This window comes from Anas platyrhynchos, chromosome 13, assembly GCF_047663525.1.
Source record: "Anas platyrhynchos isolate ZD024472 breed Pekin duck chromosome 13, IASCAAS_PekinDuck_T2T, whole genome shotgun sequence".
NCBI lineage: Eukaryota > Metazoa > Chordata > Aves > Anseriformes > Anatidae > Anas > Anas platyrhynchos.
Window position 1 is genome coordinate 21,044,279 of NC_092599.1, and position 19,700 is coordinate 21,063,978.

At 34.7% G+C, this 19,700-nt stretch overlaps 1 protein-coding gene across 15 annotated transcripts in view; it reads left to right on the forward strand.

Annotated features, from left to right (window-relative positions):
• Positions 1–19,700, forward strand: part of CACNA2D3 (calcium voltage-gated channel auxiliary subunit alpha2delta 3) — a 459,196-nt gene that overhangs the window by 166,707 nt on the left and 272,789 nt on the right. For all 15 annotated transcript variants that reach the window (XR_011812447.1, XR_002401918.4, XR_005269052.2 and 12 more), the window contains one exon: positions 4,134–4,296. Coding sequence is in view for 12 of the 15 variants with exons in the window: in XM_038185882.2 (XP_038041810.1) it covers positions 4,134–4,296 (163 nt within the window). In the remaining 3 variants the exon portion in view is untranslated. The remainder of the gene's footprint in view (positions 1–4,133; positions 4,297–19,700) is intronic.

Consider the following 19,700-nt stretch of genomic DNA (forward strand, 5'->3'; position numbering starts at 1 on the left):
TATACTGACTTGTGCTGCATAAGAGTAAATGAATCACATGGAAGCCGAGATTCCTATTTTTCCCAGATCTTTATGGCCTTGCTGTAAGATTTGTTCATTACGGTATAGAGAGGCTATTCAAAGTGGGTGATAAAACATTCAGAATGATGCAGATGCTAGCAAGGAATGTGCTTTTAAAACTAATGCAACAATGGAACCCAGTGGGCTTGTTTAAATGCCAGTGTAAATGCACAAAAATATAAATGTTCATATTCAGATCTTGAGATGCATCTAATAGATTACATGAAACAAATTTCTTCTGAATGCTTTTTCTTCGGTTCATTGATCACTGTGCAAGTCTGTACATAAGGTTAGTGTGAACTCATCTGCTGGCCAAGTCACAGTAAAGACTGGCTATGCTCCTAACCTAGGTAATTATTTTGTTATTTATTAGACTAATATCTTTTTGGCATGTTATATTGTGCACACTCAGAACTCACCAAGTTAAGGTTACATCAAAGATTGACCTCCATTGACAGGATTAAATTGAAGTCATTTTCTCTTAGAGCTTAGCAGGTAGAGTATTTGTGTTGTCAGCAAGAAGAACTTTATCCTCTTTCCTCTGGGCATTATCACAAATGCAGTGTCAGAATGCCAGATGGATTTCCTTTATTACTTTTTCCTCCAATTTTTATTTTTTTTTAATTTTCTTTCTACTGCATTTCAGCTGTCACATTCAATAATTTCCTTGGAAGCAAAATGTCCAAAAGAAGCCACTGTATAACAGCTTTGCCTAAATGCTGTTGCTTTTTTTTAGAAATAGTATTTTTGAACTGTGCATGCTACCTGATGTTTCCTTTTCATAGATTGCAGGGCAGTCTTAAATCTGTTATTTTTAACAGGCTTTTCATTTGCCCCAAAGGCTGGGGTGGGGGGGGCTGGAAACATGGAGGGTGGTGGGAATTATAATATTCTAATTTTTTTTCCTTTATCTGTAACACAATAAGGAGTATGCTGTGCTACAATTTACTTTAAAAGTAACACACAAATAACATAATTGAATATATACTTATAGAATTGAAAAGAGAGAATACTTACACCAATAATTCAGTGAATACTAAATCAACCAAAGAAATGATCAATTCCAAATACCCTTAATTGTGAAATGAATGCTCTAATTTATTTAAAATATAACCGTTTTTAATACTTGGTTAGCCTTGCCACTTACAAAACATGACAAAGGAGAATGTCCACTAATTAATTCCTTTAGAAAAGGAAGAACCCATCAAATGAAAGGAAGCAATGTTCTTTTAGAGGTTATTGACATGCTTTGCATGGCAAAATATATTCTGATATTCTTATTGGAAATTTGACCATTTTTTATCCTAACATTTTCTTAGTATTATAAAACCTATAGGCAAGGTAACCTGATGTACTTAAAATCACTAAGTCTGCATGTGAATTGCTCTATAAATTATTCTGTGATACATAAATTCAGTTAAAGGGGAATACGGTATTGCTACCTTATTTAGTACAGAATCTTTTATTTCCAAATGTATTCATCGTTTCTTTAGAGTAATATTTAAATGAAACTTTTTTGTTTAAATTTTGGCTTGGGTGTTGGTGAATGCTTCCAACGGTGGCCTTTAATATGGGGGAAAAAAAACAACACAAGCTTTGATTGCTCTGTGACAATCCCAATAAGACTTACTAAGCCGTGAAGCATCATGAAAGGAACACTGGCCTATCTGAAACTCCAGCAGTTGCAGAGGTATTGTCATGCTCCAAAAACAGAAGAACAAAAAGGAAAACAAAGCTATGTCATTAAAGACAAGGAAACAAATGGTGCAATCCTCCTCACCCTGATTGAATTTAACAGTCCAGGGGATGTAGAGGTGGTTGGCAAAAAGGAAGCATGAAATACAATTTTATTTATCACTGTATTCCCAGAGGTGGAATGTCAGCCTTCCTTCCAGGTTTAGATACTATCTACTATATTACAGAAAAGTTCGGCACTGTACTTCCTTGCTTGGAGCTGGAGTAGGGTTGGTTTTACAACAGTCATTAGTGCATGGCTTAATGTTGGAAGGAATATTCTATTTCTTACTAAGACTGGAAATTCAAATTAGACTTTCAAGTCTTCTGCTTAGTGTCTCTGGCTTTTGCAGAGAGGGTGAATCGACATGGCTGCTGTCACATTTGAGCAGCAGGCATACAATGCAGTTCATGATCCTGTAGTCTATCATAAACCTGTATAGCAAACAAATGGAGAAGGTTTCTCCCATATAGAATAAGAACTGCTGTTTCTTGGAAGTGATCACTTTCTTCATCCATTTGATTTTGTTATGAGAAGAATTAAATGTATAACAGTGACATCTTTCCAGTGGTATTGAGAAGAGGAGCATCTTTGGGGGTCTTGCAAAGTTCTCATAATTAATGAATTAATTCTCAAAGTTAGTGAAACTACAACTTTAAGTGAAATTAATCTGTAGTCTTTTCTTTATCTATAGCTTCAGAAAGAGAGGGCTGTGAGGGTGTATGGGAGAGCCACCACTTTCTATTTTTTTTCTTCTTCTTTTTTTTTTCTCCAGAAATTTAGGTTTATGTAGTTGTATATACTCATGACACATATACAACATATTATTTGGTTTGTCTCAGTATAACCCAATTAAAGTAAATTATCTTTAAGGTCAAAAGTTTGGTCATGTCAGATTAATTTCATTTAGGTTGATTTTCAAATGCTGATGTGTCTTGAACTGTTATATGTGAGTAACAGTAAGTGGAACTTCAAGTTTATATATTTCTCTTATGCTGTAGGTGCTCAAAACCAAGCTAATATACAGGATTTATTCTGAATTCTATTTTAATCTAAAATCCAATTTATGGGGTGGACATTTTGAAAATAAAATTGAAAGAGCAGGATATTGAAAGCTTGATGTGTAAGCCTCCATTTAAGATACTGGTTAAATTATCTATTCTTTTAATGGAAGCCTACTGTTTGTAAAAATTTTACCTGATTGTTTATTAGAATGAGTTGCTTATCACACTGAGAAGCAGTGCTTGCAAAGTGACATTGAAGTTTTTACACTTGTTAGTCTGTTTTTACTGTGTAAATGGTATCAATATTTATCCTTGTAAAAGTTGTGTGGATTACGTACCATCTATGGTTGCATAGATTCATGTTATTTATATTGATTTACAAACAAATGGATAGTTAGGGCAGACATCAGGATTTAAATTAATGAAATTCTTCAAAGATGTACTTTGGTATGTTTCAATTAAGAATCATATTATGAAAACTGTTGCCAAAGGTTAAAGACATTTAAGAGGTTAAAAAGTAGTCTTCACTGCTGCCTTCAAAGCTGGATAGAATTTCTGGTTAAACTAGGTCATAAAAAAAAATAATTCAATTTTATCTAAATTGCTTTTGCTTATCTGGTCAAAAAAACTGGCCAAAATACTCTTCAGGAATCTATAAAGAGGCAGACAATTTCTTGTCCAAAATAAGTCACCACTAAGTTTATGTGCCCACATTAAAGTATGCTTGGTTTTACAAAATCTACAATGATGTGCCAGTGTAAAGCTCAGCACAAAGTGAAGGTTTTTCATTAGGAAACATCAGTCAGTACACGATGAAGTAGGCAACAACATCTTCAGAAGAAAAAGGCCGAAGAAATCATGCTATCATTGGTTTAGTTAATGTTCCTGTGAAGTAAAATTGCTGTTAGCCCATCAAGGCCTAGGTTCAGCACTGATAACAGTTCTTGAACAGATGAGAGTAAACAGAGAGATCATCATTAAATAATTATTAACCAAATTATTTAAATTTAGAGCGCTTTGTGCTTACCATAGTGCATGTTTTTTATGTTCAAGGTGTTCATTGGTCTACCCATAACATTTCCAGGACAGGCAGTATGGGTAATCTGAGGTAATATGGGGTTTCCCTGAGATGTGTTGATAAATCTCTGGTTTCATAAATATACCTGTATGAGGATTATAGAGGCATTCTGAGAAATACTAAAAGTATCTTGCTTTTCTGTTCTGGAAGGAGATGCATTAACATTAATCAATGAATCGAGATATGTTATATTAACTTCCTTACATTTTTATGCTGAATGTGAATTCAAAATACTGGATATGTGTCTCTTTTGCAGTATGAATACTTCAATGCTGTGCTCATAAATGAACGAGATGAAGAAGGAAACTATCTGGAGCTGGGAAAGGAGTTCATCTTGGTGCCAAACGACCACTTCAATAACTTACCTGTGAATATCAGTCTGAGTGATGTCCAAGTACCAACAAATATGTACAATAAAGGTAAGATAAGAACTGTTTTATTTCATTATTCCGTTGGCCAAACATGAATTAGGAACTTTTTTCCTTATAAAATGAAACCATCGGCTGACTATGTATTGTGTGTTTTCCAGTTGCAATTATATTGAAATCTCTGCAGAGGAATGCTAAAACTATGTCACAGAATAAAATCAGTTACAAAACTGTCAGAGTCCTTAGCAATTTAATATGGTCAATAATTTGTATATTAGACCTGCATGAATATTCCCATATAATATGGCAGAATAAGTTTATTCTTATGAAACACTTTCCAGCCTCTTTAAATCAGTTGAACAGGTCTTACATCATTGCTTACGATTTGAATTCTCTTTGCTGTGAGCAAGAGGTACCTTTGAAAGATACAAGGTAGGTGCGTGGGGAATATCTTTTTAGAGTTATGCTCTCAAGCTGGTGGGAATAATTCCATCTGTATACAATTGCACACACAGCTGCTGTGAGTTTTCAGATAATTTTTAGGAGGATTAAAGTATACTAAAATTTCTACTACCTTGAATGTTCTTCATAGGTGCTGTATAGCACATAGTGCTAGCAAAATGCTCCATGAGATATGTTTAGGAATAATGGACCTAGGCCTAAAAATTGGGAAAAGAAGCTGAACTTGCTCAATTTCCTTTTCCACCTTCCCTTTGATCAAGAAGCAGAATTTTCTAATTTTATGGTGCTTATGTAGCACCTGTCCAATTATTTTTATGAAGCCAGTAATAAAAGAAAAAATAAAACAGAAAGTGTAGAAGTTTCCAAACCATGTCTGCAGAATATTTGTTCTTGGTCTGTAGAAAGCTGCCTAATCTCATTATCTGGTTCCTCTTCCTTCTTTTAACAATACTAAAAGACAGCTAAAAATACATTAAATGCTTTCTGTGTAATTCATTCCAGGCTAGCAGTTGTGGTAATTCATGCAAGGATATTGTGTAATGACAAATGGAAGGAGTAGTAGTTCAGATAGGTTTGGCTGGTAGGAGAAGTGATTTATGTAACAGATTGTCTTTAAGTTATGATTCAGGCTTGAGAATCTTGAGATGCCAGAAATTGTACAGTAATGTCTTAAATTAGGGATTACAAAAAAGCAAAGCTTCCTAGATAGCATTTAAAAGGCTGTGAAATGAATAATATGGAATATTCCTACAAGATTTGGAAAATGCTTAAATCTTCTAAAACTACCAAATCATTTTTTTGTTGTTGTTGTGAAGTGATAATATTTACTTGAGAGAGCCTACATATTAATACAGCCCAGAATTGTTATTTATATGTATTATCATTCATAATAAAATCAAAAATGGGGAAAAAAAAAAGGTATGGTATGGTTGTAAAGGGCATCAGGCAGACATCAGGCAATCCTACTTCTCTTGGAGAAGCAAACTAACCTGATTCTATGCTATGCATAGGATCCAGTTTAATATGCTGATTAATTACAGATAAGGCCAAAGGCAAAGGGCTTGTTCCATCTTGGTTTGGCCTTTAATGCAGGGACTGCCTGCAGAGATGGGGGAGATAGAGCTCTGTGATGATTCCTATTTCTACTTCATCTAATTCAAACCAGCCGAAATCATCACTTTAAGCAGCTGCAGGAACACATAATTTTATTTTTATCATTTAAATGTATTCCAACTGTTGAAATCTGGTTTCTTGCTGACATTTTCCTTACACATGGACATGATATACTCAGTTTTGGAGACTGACAATGTCTGGAAATGTTACTCTTACCAAGAAGAAGAGGTCAGTATACTTACATTTTTTGTTGCCCATTTCTCAAGTTCTGTCATGCAATGGTATCATAACAATTTAATTAAATCCTAACCTGGGGGCACAGGCCATAGATATCGATAGGTTTACAGCCAGGTATCTGAATAACACCATTTCTCTAGAAAATGGCTGTTGTTTTCAAGATATGCTTTATTTTATTGAATAGGTAAAACCACAGCTCAAACCTGTAGTTTAAAAGTATGATTCTTGATTATTTAAGCAGAGAACTCTCAAGTCAGCCTAGGAAAATTTGTAAGCTAAGTCTAAATTTTGTTACTTCATTTTTAAAATGTTTATTTATTTTTTTTTAGTTCTGGAGATATTGGCAATTTGCAGAGGAGAGTCATAGGACTTGGCAAAGGGTTGAAGAAGGTGCCTTAGACAGAAAGACCCAAGGAGTTCAGTCCATTTAGATTAGCCAAGATATGATTAGAGGATTAATTAGTTTATCTCTAGTTAATTGTTAATCAGCTTGCCAAAGTTTTTAAAATTGAAATTGGGCTCTGTTAAGGTGTGAATATAGGGTGTTGCTGTTGTTGTTAATGAATATAGTTAATCATTGAAGGAATTTACAGTGGGCTATGAGAAAGGTTTTTCTTCCTCCTGGCTAGAAGCCCTTAATCAAGACCAGAAATTCTATTTTGTTTGTTATTTAAATAATACATAGTCTAGAATTAGTTTAGGGAAAAACTTTGGTGTGGTCAGATCGCATGATCATAATGATCCATTCCTGCTGTAAAATCACTAAACTGAACATTCACAGTCCCTAACTGGGCTCTAAACGAGATTGGCTTAAAATCAAGGGACATAAATATGAATTCTCTTCTTTAAATATCTTCTGGCTCTGTCAGCCTCTGCATAGAAAAGATAAAAAATATGAACAGCAACAACAAGGCTAATTCCAGTTCTAAGGAAACCATCAAGTTTCAAATTTGAAAACGTAAAGAAAAAGCAATTTTCATGACATGCTAATGAAATCAAGAAAGCTAAAATACCATAAATATAATAGCCATGATATTAAAATTTAATGTGGAATGTTTTGAAGAGGAAAATAAGCCAAAACAACAACAAAAAAAAAGCAAGCTGCCAACCTGATTTTTAGTCATACATGTAACTCATGTAACTCTGGTGCCACCTTTGACTACACGTTGCATGTGCCTACTATAAATGTAGAAGAAAAAGTAAATCAGTGAATTTTACATTTACCGTACTTTTTGAGTCTGGCATCATTTTAAATTATGAAGAGCCGGTCTACTTATTGATATGCTCTTGTGTAGTCTGTTTGCTTCTCTCTCCTATGCCCTCTCCCCTTCCTGCCTCAGTGTCTCCATATCTTACAGTGCATATCAATTCTTGTTAAAAATAGAAAAGTTAACGATCTTTGGAATATAAATCCTGTAAAGGCATGGGCTCAGAAAACACCCTTTTGGCATTCCCATAATAATCATACAAGGAGCTCAGGAAAAAAAAAAAAAAAAAAAGTGGGATGATTGTTTTACAGATAGTGTACCTGGATGCTGATACGGAGAGATCTCTCACAGCAAGTCTGTGAGACACAGCAAGTTCATTTAAACTGCAGAAAATTTTGATGAAATTGGCTTCCTTCATTTTTCCTGTAAGTGACTGCTTATGATAATGTTCTGCTTTTGAAATATTAAAGCACACATTGGGATTTTAAGTCTGTCAGTACATTCTGTTTCTTTGCTTTAAGCACGAAGTGTAATCATTGCTTGCAGCCAAAGGATTTGCAAGGCAGTATCCTTTTAAACAATGAATAAATAATTAAGATTAAGTAAGAAGTTCTGTGATAACTCTCTTCGCAAGCAGTAACTCCTTCTTTCATCCTCAAATTTGTTAACTGATGATTAACAGCTTTGTACAGATTTGACAAAATGAAGAAAAAAAGTTCTTCAGTGAATTAATAGGTATTTCCATAGAGAAGGAAGGGAGGAAGAATGTTACCATTTTCATATTGAAAGGAAAGTTTACAGTTTTGGAAAGTATACAGTCGATCTTAATCCAGTTTGGAAAACACAATACCAAGGCAGAAATCCAGACATGAGAACAACTGTGTATAAGGCACTGCCTGACTGAGCTGCTTTTTTTTTTTTAGGACGTTTATTTACATGGGTTATAAATCAGCACCAAAGCAAGTTTACATCTCTCATTTTCGTTGTTTAATGCTCTACTGATATTTAGAATGCAAGTGATTTGGGGCACGCTACCTGTCTCAGACATAACTTTAAGATATACTTCTATGGGTAAACCTACCAAAGATACTCAGATACACATTTCTGCCCATTGTTTGGAGTATTTTAATCAGCTATTGTGGAAGAAATATTAATTTAATTAAAAAAAAAAAAAGATTTTAAGTTTACATCATGTCAACATTTGTTTAATTACTTTCTGAGATGCTAGTAGCATATTTAGAAGAATCTAGGAATGTGATATGTGATTAAAAAGTAGGCAGTTGGAATGTGGGTTAGGCTTTCTGGCAACCATCCATGAGGAACATAGTTTCTTGCAGTAGAGTTGCCTCGGGGAGAAAGTGAGATTCTGTAAAGGATTTATGTACTTGAGGAGATGATCATACATGTAGAAGGCTTCAGAACTCTCAAATCTGATCTTATATTGTCAGCATATAAAAGGAAAAGAAAATTAGAATAGCATTTTACCTTCTGTTAGTATAGGAATGTGCATAGTCTTAACTTTAAATTATTTCTTTGTCCAAAGTTTATGTTGTATCTGAGCAGAAGAACCTATTCCTATTTTATTTTTCTAAGTCTAGGTCATACAAAATTATTTACCTATGGTTGTGGTCAGTAATTACATGGTTTCTTCCGCTGAGGTGGAAGCTCAGCATGCTCAACGTTTTTTCCAGCTTTTGAAAGAGGCTTGTAAACACCTACCTAACATGATGCTGTTCCAACTATTTTCTTGAATTGGGATTTCAGCAGAATGTAGGTGAAAACCAAAGCTGGGGTGGTTGAATCTTGATGACAAATACTCAGAAAATTCTAAAATATGGGACCTGTTGAGAAATGAAGTATAGTGTGGTAGAGGTCTCTCACAGCAGGTTCTCAGATGCTCATGTTAGCATTGCATAAAAACTATGAAATTCCAGAGGACATTGATAAATGTTACCTCAATATTAGTTGAAAACAGCTTCTATTTTAGAGCTTTCACAATAACTCTGTTTGATAAGGTAAACTTTACCAGTAGTAGTTGGTAGAAAGGGCAAAAGACAGATTGTCTTCTTTTCAATACTTCAGAAATTTCAATACACTAGTAGTACTTGTGTTTTAAACTGTCTTTGTATTGTACCTTTGTGCATTTATTTATGTATTTGTGCTTATTTATTTATTTTGTTGTTGTTGTTCATTTCTTTCTACCTCTTAGGTCCTCAGAATTGTCAGCTTGGTCATTAACAAGAGTTAGACTAGTTCCCTAACTAATGTAAGTCATTAACTGATTTAGTTGTTACTAGATTCTCGTTTATCAAGGATTGGTGCAAACTGCAGGATTTCCCTCCTTCAAGTCAATGACATTATAATATTGCAAAATTAGCATTAGACTGCAGTTGCCTTTTGGGTCCCTAGGAATGTTAACAGGCAGCTATTTAGCCATATCAAAACAGGCACCTGTCTGCCTGGAAGACTTTTTGATATTTTTCAATTTTTGGGACATTATTTCAGTGATCCTTGAATATTTCTGGGACTTGAAATTGCAGAGCATTTTCAGAGTAACTGTAAAGTGTAAGAATTAGTAGTGCTTTCTAAGGACAGTTGATGCGCTGTATGTATTCTCAAAAAGTGACACGTATGTCATTTAACCACCTTTTGTTGTTATCAGAACTTAAGTAGTAATTTTGGATTTTAAGAACTTCAATATCTGCAGCCACTGGTTAGGATTCAAGGGTAGATAGTAAGATTTTTATGCACATACCTCTCTAATTTGATTTCATGACTAGTTTGTGTTTTTAAATGGGCAAACAGGAACTGACTCAGATCTCTAGGTACAAATGAATCCAGTGAAAGGTGAAGGGAGGCAGACCTTTTACACTGGAAACAATAACAAAACTAAATGATTTATCACAGTTGGATAAAAAACAAACGAAAACAAACAAAAAAAAACCCACTGTCTGCTGAATTTCTGTTTAGAGTAAATGTATTCAATTTAATAATTTCTTCACTGGAAGAAATTCAGACTTAGGGAGAGATTTCTGTGCCTATTTTCCAATTATAAAAGTCCTATTTATTTTTAAAAAGTTATGTTGTTAAGTATGAGCAATGTCTTCCAGGCCTAGTTTTGTCCCAAATTTAGGTGAACTTCTGAAGTTTTCTTGTCAAGCATACTTTTTATTTGTTCCTGTTTAGGCCTTTACTAAACTTTAACAATATGCAAGTTGTATTCCTTTCCTTGTTACCACTTTTTCCTTGCTTACCAGAAAACACAGTTTCTTCTTTTTTCTACCTTGAATTTTCACCTTCATTTTCTGTTGGAACTAGGTCTTGCTTGGGCTTCTTTGTGCTTATGACTAGGTTCAAGCTGTCATTACCTTTTTTTTTTTTTTTTCCTTTTCCTTTGGAGATGAATATCAATAAACAAATTTCGAGTGTTTGAAGGTACACTTGGGTGTTTGAATGTACACTTGGATGTTTGGTGTCAGCTGAAGGTTATTAGGGATAAGAAATTCCTGCTTTCTGCCACTTGTCCTTCTGGGTATTACTGCCACATTCAGAGCAGCTGTCATAAACTGTTCTGTAAGCTCTTCCCAAAACTGGTTTAGTTAAAGGAATCGAATCAGCATTTTTTTCTAGCAGAGTGAAATCAGAATCGTTTTGACAGAACTAGGGTAGGGTTAAGCGTATGTGGATTTATCTGCTAGCTTTGGACAGTAGTCTATGGGAGATGTCAGAGGAGGAAGATGCCAATGGAGGTATACTAGCGAAAGAGTTAATGTGTACTGGGATGTGATGCAGTTTGAGAAACATGTCAGACTTTGTATGAGAGAGAAACGAGAGAAGAAATATAATTTATTTTGGCAGGAGAAAGGAAGTAGGCTTACATGAGTTGATTTAAGCTAATGGGAGTTTTTCCTTTGTATTCATTTCTGGTTTACTATATATTTAACTTGCTGAGTTTTATAATGGAGGAATATTTCCTAGAGGATAAACCTTCATCCTATTAACACAGCTGACAGTGGAATTAAATGCATTCTACAGCTTTGCAAGACTTAGCCATCCAAGTCCTTGAGGAAAGAGTCCAAGCTTACTGGACAGATAAACAACAGATTTCCAAATTCTAAATGTTCTTAATTTTTAGTGTATCCTTGTCTACATCACTAGCTAATGTCAGAGGAGAAGACATGCAGGTACATCTGTGCTATATGATGGAGAGTTGTGCAGTCTGTTCTTAGCACAATGGATGTAGACATACGCATAATTCACTGGAGTATTGTATGGAAATATGAATGCAAGATGGTTATATTAGCATGGTTCTGCAACTAAGTTACCAGTCCCTGACCCTTAAAGATTTTAATTTGTTAAGCTACAGCACAAGGTTAATGTCTTTATTTTGCTTCCCATCCACAGGCAGCTAGATTGCTGCTTTGCACTGTCCTCCTTTTGTACGGTGCATGACATATAGCTTTTAAGAGACATATTTTTGTACGCCAATATTATAGTGCTCACTTGTTTTCACATAGTTTGCTTCTGGTGGGATTCCATTATGTAGCCTGAGGCACAGTTTCTTACTTCAAACTCTGTGACCCTAGTAACAGTTTTAGACTAGGCTCAGCAATCCGGTGCTCTTCAGCACAGCACCTCTTTTCAAATGGTTATGTTCCGTTGATTTTTGTGGTCCTGAAATCTAACACTTGCTGAACTACCATGTTCTGGGTGGGGAGCATGTTAAGGAGCATATTAACTCGACTATGTACAGTAGTCTGCTGTCATAACCATCTTCTAAAGGGCTTTCTGATCCAAGAAGGCACTTAAAAGTACCTTCCTGCTTTCCTATGTGTTGCTGAAGCTGAATCAAAATACCAGTGCCTGGGCATGAACAGGTAGTTATTTAAATGCATTTTCCTTCTATAGAAACTTGATATCAAAAACTGACCTATCTAAGAGACGATGGACTCTGCTTCAGGGAGAAAGTGTGCCCTGTGCAGGAAGAAGAAAATATGTTATAATTGATTGCTGATTTTAGTAATAATATGTCAAAATAAAGCATAAAATATCCTCAAATAGTTGGGTTTGGAAAGTTACTCTCCAACTTCCATTTACTATAGAGAATGGGGTTTATGCTATTGAACCATGTTTCAAAATGTTTTTTGTATATGCATATATTTTAAATTAAAGGAGTTACGTGAACTTCTAGCACACTGCTTACAATGATTTCTTTTTAATGTGGACATTATTTATACTGAATAGATTTCTCTTATTTCTTTATACTGAATAGATTTCTTTATACTGAATAGATTTCTTCCTACAACTTTGTCTGACATTTCATTAATGTCTTCCAGTAAAAAAGACTGATTTTTCCTGTCCTTTGTTCCATCAACCTAGTTATATTTTATAGTATACTGCAACGTGATTTGGAAATACATTTTGGCATCACAGTCATTTTTTGTGAATTTGTAATTGACTAAGTCTTCATTCCTTACTATAATGTATTTCAAAGGGGAGCAGGTGAACAATATGGTTTAAATCGCATAATCATAGCTGACTTTTTAAAATATCTCCTTAATAGCAGTTCCCTCTCGCCAACCCCTGACATCAGACTGTGTTATGTACATTCTGCTGGTTACCTTTTTAGCACTAGGAAGGAATTATTTTCTTATCAGCTTTGCTGGACTCTGGCAAAAGCCTATCAGCAGCCCAGAGATTGGTTGTCTTACAACAATCTCTGCTATGATAAATTGGCAGGTGCCTAAGTAAGTTACTTTTGCATCATCAGGACTGTTTCACAATTAAATTAGAAAATGTATTTAGGGGGACATCTTTATTAAGGAAGCTGGAGAATATCCTGGGCACAGGCATGTGAAGAAATCATTTCTCTAAATCCCACTTGTTTGGGGTGTTTAAAAAAACATGTATAAAAAATAAGAAGATGACCTAGGATTGCAGATTCTTGAATCCAGGTATGTTTAGATAATGAAACAGCCTTAATTCAAGATGTTGCTGTATCTTTACTCACAGAACACAAGAACCAAAATAGAAAATAAAATTTAACTATCGGTGTGATACAGAGTTAATCTGCTGCTTTAAAAAAAGAATAACGCTGAAGTCCATGAATATTTTCAAGCATTTCTGTCAAAATGTGATATGGTTTATGTCAACTCAACTAACAAACATACGGCATGCAATATGTTGTTGAGAGTCTCAAGCTGTGTCATCAGCATATTAAAAAAAATACTTCATGAATGTAGAATACAACTAAAAGTTCCATAATATGTTGAAAAAAATCTTCACTAGTATAGTCAAAATAAGTTTTTTCTTTCATTTATGTCTCACTGAGACTAATCGTATGCCACTGGAATTGAAATACATTCAAGTATTACCAACCCTGTAGACTCCAACAGTCTTCTAAGAAGTATGAATTTATTAAAGTGATTTAAAGGTCTCTTACAAGTCTTGAAGTATATTTGGACTTGATGTATTTCAGCGACAAGACTGAATATTCCATATTTTACTATGGATTTCAATTCAATTTTTATTATTGCTCTCGTTATTTTCAAAATTTGATGGTTTTTCATGTGGAGAGCCTTCTTTTTAGCCTTCTTCCATGACTTATTATATTTATTTTATATAATGTATATATAAATATTTATATAATGTAATATTTTTTCCCCACAAGCTTATACTCTTCTGGAGAAATACACTTTATCTTCATTTCTGAGCTTTGCAAATGACCCAGTTATTTGTAATACATCTGTACTGCCTTTTGAGCCTTTGTCTCTCTTGTCCACTATCGTTTGCTGGCTGTTCAAAGTATAGATTGTATCATGTGACTTAAACCTTTATTTAAAAGCTATGTTTTTGATGATGATTATTATAGAAAGGAATTATTTGCACCAGTTCTTTGCATACTTTCATATTGTTTTCTGGGTTGATGTTTTGTTTCTTGTTTCCTGCATTTGTTTCCTTAATTCTACCTTCCTATCTTCATAATTAATTGCCTCACAAATACTTAAATAACTTACAAATAGTATGAATGCAATGTAGCTTTGAATAATTATGGACTCAGCGTCTTTACAAACAAAACATGAAGTCTAGCCTGTGCTTCTCTGCTTTCCGTGTTTACTCCTTCAATAGTAGAAATACTGCAAAAGTAGATTTCAGACTCAGACTTTGCAAATTATCTTCAAGTTTTGCTTAATCACTTTATATACTGGTAAAGAATATCACTTGTGTCAAATGGAATTTCCATTGCATGATTTTCACTGCATGTTAAAAGATGAGTTTATGCACTATGAGTCAATAAATGCAGACAGTAACCAAAAGTTTTGATTGCATAGGAAAAAACCTGCGGCATATAATAAAGCCTTCTGTAAAAGATATTGAAACATGATGAACCACAACCATTTCTTGATTAACTGAGTTTTTTCAATTTGCTACTTAAAAAGAGCTATGAATATTGTTCAGTCATACTTTCCTATCAACTCCTTCCAAGAGCCTGTCAAAACTGAGATTACCTATTATCTAGAATATTAGAACCAAAAAAATTCATTTCTTAAGTGATGCAGAAAGATTATAATCTGCAACTAGCAGATACGTAAAACCACTTTCCTGCAAGGTGTGAAATTAAGAAATAAAATCTTGTCTGTCACTGTTATATATGATTTTATGGACTGTGCTTCTGAAAATTCAACATCCTGGACTTGTTATTTAAATAGTCACGGACACATACTGTCCTGGACCATTATACTTGTATTTTGAAATCCATTGACTGAATTGTTTGTCTTCACATTTTAAGTTTTTTAGGACAGTGTTTGCACTGTCTTCCTAACTTTGGTCATTGTTTAATTTAAAAGGAACTTTCTTAGTCTGATTTAGTCAAGTTTGCAGAGAGTTTCCTCTTTTCCCATATTTCTTTGTTTTAACTGTTACAGACTATTGGACAAAGATGCACAGACTTCTCTTCTTGTTCCATCTGTTTTTGCTCAAATTCTGCCTCAGATCTGGTTCTCAGAGTCTCCTCAGACTGCTGCTTTGTTCTTGCAAAGGGCTTTTTCTTCACAGATACATTTGTTTATTTTTTTTTTTTTTGAACAAGCGTTTTGGAGATGTTGGAATCACTAGGCAAGACGTGTACTACTGTGCCTTATCTATCTTGTATCCTAGTCTCTGTCTCTCTGGCTGTGGATCTAATCTATATTTCTAATACAGCTACATTGCCATGGCAACTAGAAGTCTAATACAAACTACACAGTAACATTAATTTTTTACAGAAAAAGCCCTATTTTCTGCTACTCCTTATTCAGCAGCTGTTGCTTAGTTACTTGGGGCTGGGCTTTACCTAATGACAGATGGGAGTAAGGGAATGTTTTTTCGTGTGCCCTACCTCAGGTATAGTATGAAGAGGCCTTTTGACCTGAGACACCTCTGTTAATCATGGTGCCTCCTGTACATGTTGCTTCCTGGGGTGAGACAGTGGTAAAAATTTACCATTGGCCTATAATGGTAGGAAATTACTCAGTCTTCTCTTTCATCTTTCCATTTTTAGTATTGTTGTCTCTGATTTGTATTAACTTCTCTGATGATGGGTTAGGAGCTGTGGAGCCAGAATTTCTGCTCCTGTTGTGAACCAATGGAGACAGCAGCTACTTAATGCTGCTGCTCCTGCCCACTTGGGCCAGGGTACTAGGTAACGCATCTAGGTATGTATATAATGTTATATTCACAGCACACATTGGAGCTCAACTGAGAGCATTAGGCTCTTGCAGGATGCAGAGTTGTAGGTAACAAATCCTGTTATAAGGCTCCTCATTAGCCCATGCTGTGCCATGCCAGTTCAGCCGCATGGCTTCCACTCTGGAATTGGTGCCTCGGTATGGTCCTGCCCTGCACCACACCTACCTTGGGCATAGGTGTAAATGGGCTCAATGTGAGTGCAGGTATCTCTTGCCTTGGCTTCCATGAGCATGAGTTCACATCAGGTACCACTGACTGCCTCAAAACTTTTTTTTTTCCCCTACAATTTGAATTGTAGGGGAAGAGTGTGGTCTACAAAGACAAATTTTTCAAGAATAAGGTAAATGAGTCTCAAAAGGTAAAGTAGTGCTAGACTGAGAATGCGAATAACAAGCACAGCAAAAACAGCCTCTCTGAATCGGAGTGAACTGAGTGATGTTGCAGAACTAACTGAAGTACATTTTAAGCTACATTCAATTCAGACTTTAAAAGCAGTTTTTAACCCAAGCAGTATTACTTTCCATAGTCTCAACATCTGTGACTTGGAGGTATGCTATGTTTGGGGTGCTTATTTGGGGTGCTTACTTTCAGAGAATCTGATAAGTTATTTCATATTCACTGTTGATTATCTTGGGAATTAGTCAATGTTTTTAAATTTAAGAAAAGCTTGAAAATTCACTTTTTTTAAAAAAAATAAATAAATTATCCTTTTGTGTGTGACAAATGTGGGTATTTTGTTGCATCGTAGATCAGTTCTCTACCTGGAGCAGAAGTTTGTGCCAAAATCAGGCATTATTTTTTTAATGTGTCTGTTTGCAGAGAGATTCAGGATTCTTCTTCCATCAACAAATAGGAATAAATTCCACCCAAGCAGGCTTTAGGAAACTTCAGTGAGGGTACCATTGTCTTGTTGTTAAAACAATTGCTTTGTTTTCTGAAAAGTGCAAAAAAAAATCAATCACTTCAAACACAGAAAGTATCTTTCTTCCTACCCTTTTCTCTGTATTTTGAGTCTGGAAGACTATTGTTTGGGGGATTTTCTTGTTGGTCACTTCCCTTTTTGTGTAACTACTCTGTAAGCCACAGAAATGCTTGAACATATCAAAAAATCAAATCAAAACAAAACAAAACAATATACATTTAGGTCTATAGATATGTACAGGATATGTGTGTGTAAATATATCATACGTTTAGCAAAGAGCTTCCTGTCCATAGAGAATTTATTTCAGGTTATTGTTCATCAGTACCCTCTGGTGTGCAAGTTGTTTCACTTTTTTGGTAAGTAATGTACCTTTAAATATTGAAAATGTATAACTTGTTTGTTCTCCTTTAGAGTGCTAATTTTCCTTACTTTTGTTCATTTCTTTATTTTAATGAGAAAAAGTGATCAGAATATGTTCTGTTATTGACTTAAAATAACAAACAGGAAAAATTACAGAAGCTAGCTTTCAGAGTGGAATATTAAAGAAAAAAATCTCATGATTCCGTAGAAGATTATTTTTAATGGATTGAGTTCACTTGCTAGGAATGCATTGGGGGGTTTTGTTTGTTTTTCAGTTTGTTTTGCTTTACTTTAAGATTTTTTCAAGACATTATTTCCCTTGTGAACTATGTTGTGAAAGCATTCTTCATCTGTACACTTAGCAGTAATTGACATAATAGTTCTGGTTTTCTGAAATCCTTTAAGACTGAATATAAAAAGCCTTTTCATTAAATGGCTGTATGGCAAAGGTAAGAATTGTAGTTTTTGTTTTGTATGGAGCAGAGAAGGTTGACATTTACATGAAGAATCATAGAAGTTTATACAAAGATGCACTTTTATTTATTTATGCATTTTATTCATTTTTCTACTATTTTAGAATGGAGTAATTATTTGCCTCTCTATCCTGCTACATAACAAGGAGCCATACTGGATTTTTCTTGGATCCGTGTTTTGTGAAGAGAAAAGGAGGCATGCTCTTCTCGTCAAGTATTAGTATGCTTGGCTAGAATATAAACTGTTTCAAAACACCATTTGGCTAAAAACCTACAAAGACAATTTTATGCTGTACTTTGTTTATCTAGGTGTCTTTCTTACATCTTTTATTTGGCATGTTCCTAAAGGAGCAAATAATGTTAAGAATCCATAAGTGATATTGTGTTGTATTTGTCCCTAGATGTATTTGTGCATCTGCTCTGTGTTTTCAGTATGTTTTAATGCTAGTTTCAGAAGCTTTGAACCTGACAAACGTTTTAATATCAGTGGGGCTTTTTCCAACTGTTTTGGTTTGAATGGAGCTTCCCTTCTACTCAAATTGTGCAAGTAGTCTTTTGTGCAAGGAGAATGTGTGACTCAAGGCTTATAAAGCAGTACAACATTAAGAGATGATTGACTTGAGAGGGTGAGACACAGTTACTTGTCGTGCTGCTAATAAGTGTACTCTCATTGATACTTAACACATTTGTATTGTGTTGATACTTCCAGGAATGTACTGATGTTTAAATGGCTTATTATCATCCAGTATGACTGAATGTGTTTTGCAGACTAAAACACCTCTTTCTAGAGGTTCTCATGCCTCCATTTGTTGTATACAACAGGCATGATGTGGTGGGTAAAAGTAGAGGTCTTTAATGTCTCCCATTGTAAGTGTCATTATGGGACCTTTCTTGCACTGTGTGGTGTAACTAAATTGGCTTGTTTCTATAATTCTGTGCATCTCTTTGAGTATCAGAAGATTAGGAATTAGACATTTATAGTAAAATGTTAATTTACAGGTTTGCCTGGTCCTTTTTTAGAACAGTTTTTGTAAAGATTTGTGAACAGGTCTTTCCTTGAGCAATTTCTGAAAGGATGGCTTTTATTTCCAAGGCTGTACCTTGCCTTTGTTGTATATCACTTTAACAACAGCTCTGCTAAAATTGCCCCTTTTGGTATGTTATGCATTAAATATTTTACAGCACAATTGGCTTCATTTAGCAACCATCACATTTGCCTTCATTTCCTGTAGTTTGCAATGCATTCCACTGGCTTTCTGTGTTGTATTTCATAATGCTTTTTCCTGCCCTGCCACTGGTACAGGTCTCGATTTCCTGGTTGCTGACAGTCATGGTTCCATCAGCCTGTGCAGAAATTTCTTCTTACCATGTGTCAGAATTAGCTCTGTTTTCAGTCTTTAATTTTGCTACTACGATAAAATTGATGCATATAGAGGGTCTCCATTCATTTTGGTTAATTCTTATGTTTTGCGTGTTTGCTTTCTCTTTGCTATCTAGAATTTTTTATTTTATTTTATTTTATTTTATTTTATTTTATTTTATTTTATTTTATTTTATTTATTTTATTTTATTTTATTTTATTATTTTTTTTCTGACAGTATTTTTTCATGTATTTTAATTTGTTTCTCAGTCATACCCTGGCATCCTACAGCTCCTCAGAGTGTTATTTATTACCTATCAGCTTTCATAGTCTTGGGCTATGTCTTCTCTAAAAATACAGAATTATCCTGCTATCTGTAGTCACATCAATTTATGGTGTGATCCTCTGTCAGCACTACTGGGTTTTGGCTTCGGATCTCCTCTGCGAAGGCCTTTTACGAAATTGCCAGGTAGACAATCCTGTTTTCTTATACTGTATTAGTGATAGGTATAACTGTCCCATGTGCTTGGCTCCTGTGACAGCTGCTCTATTACAGAAGAATCTTGGTAGCTCTTCCAGAGATGGACAGCATG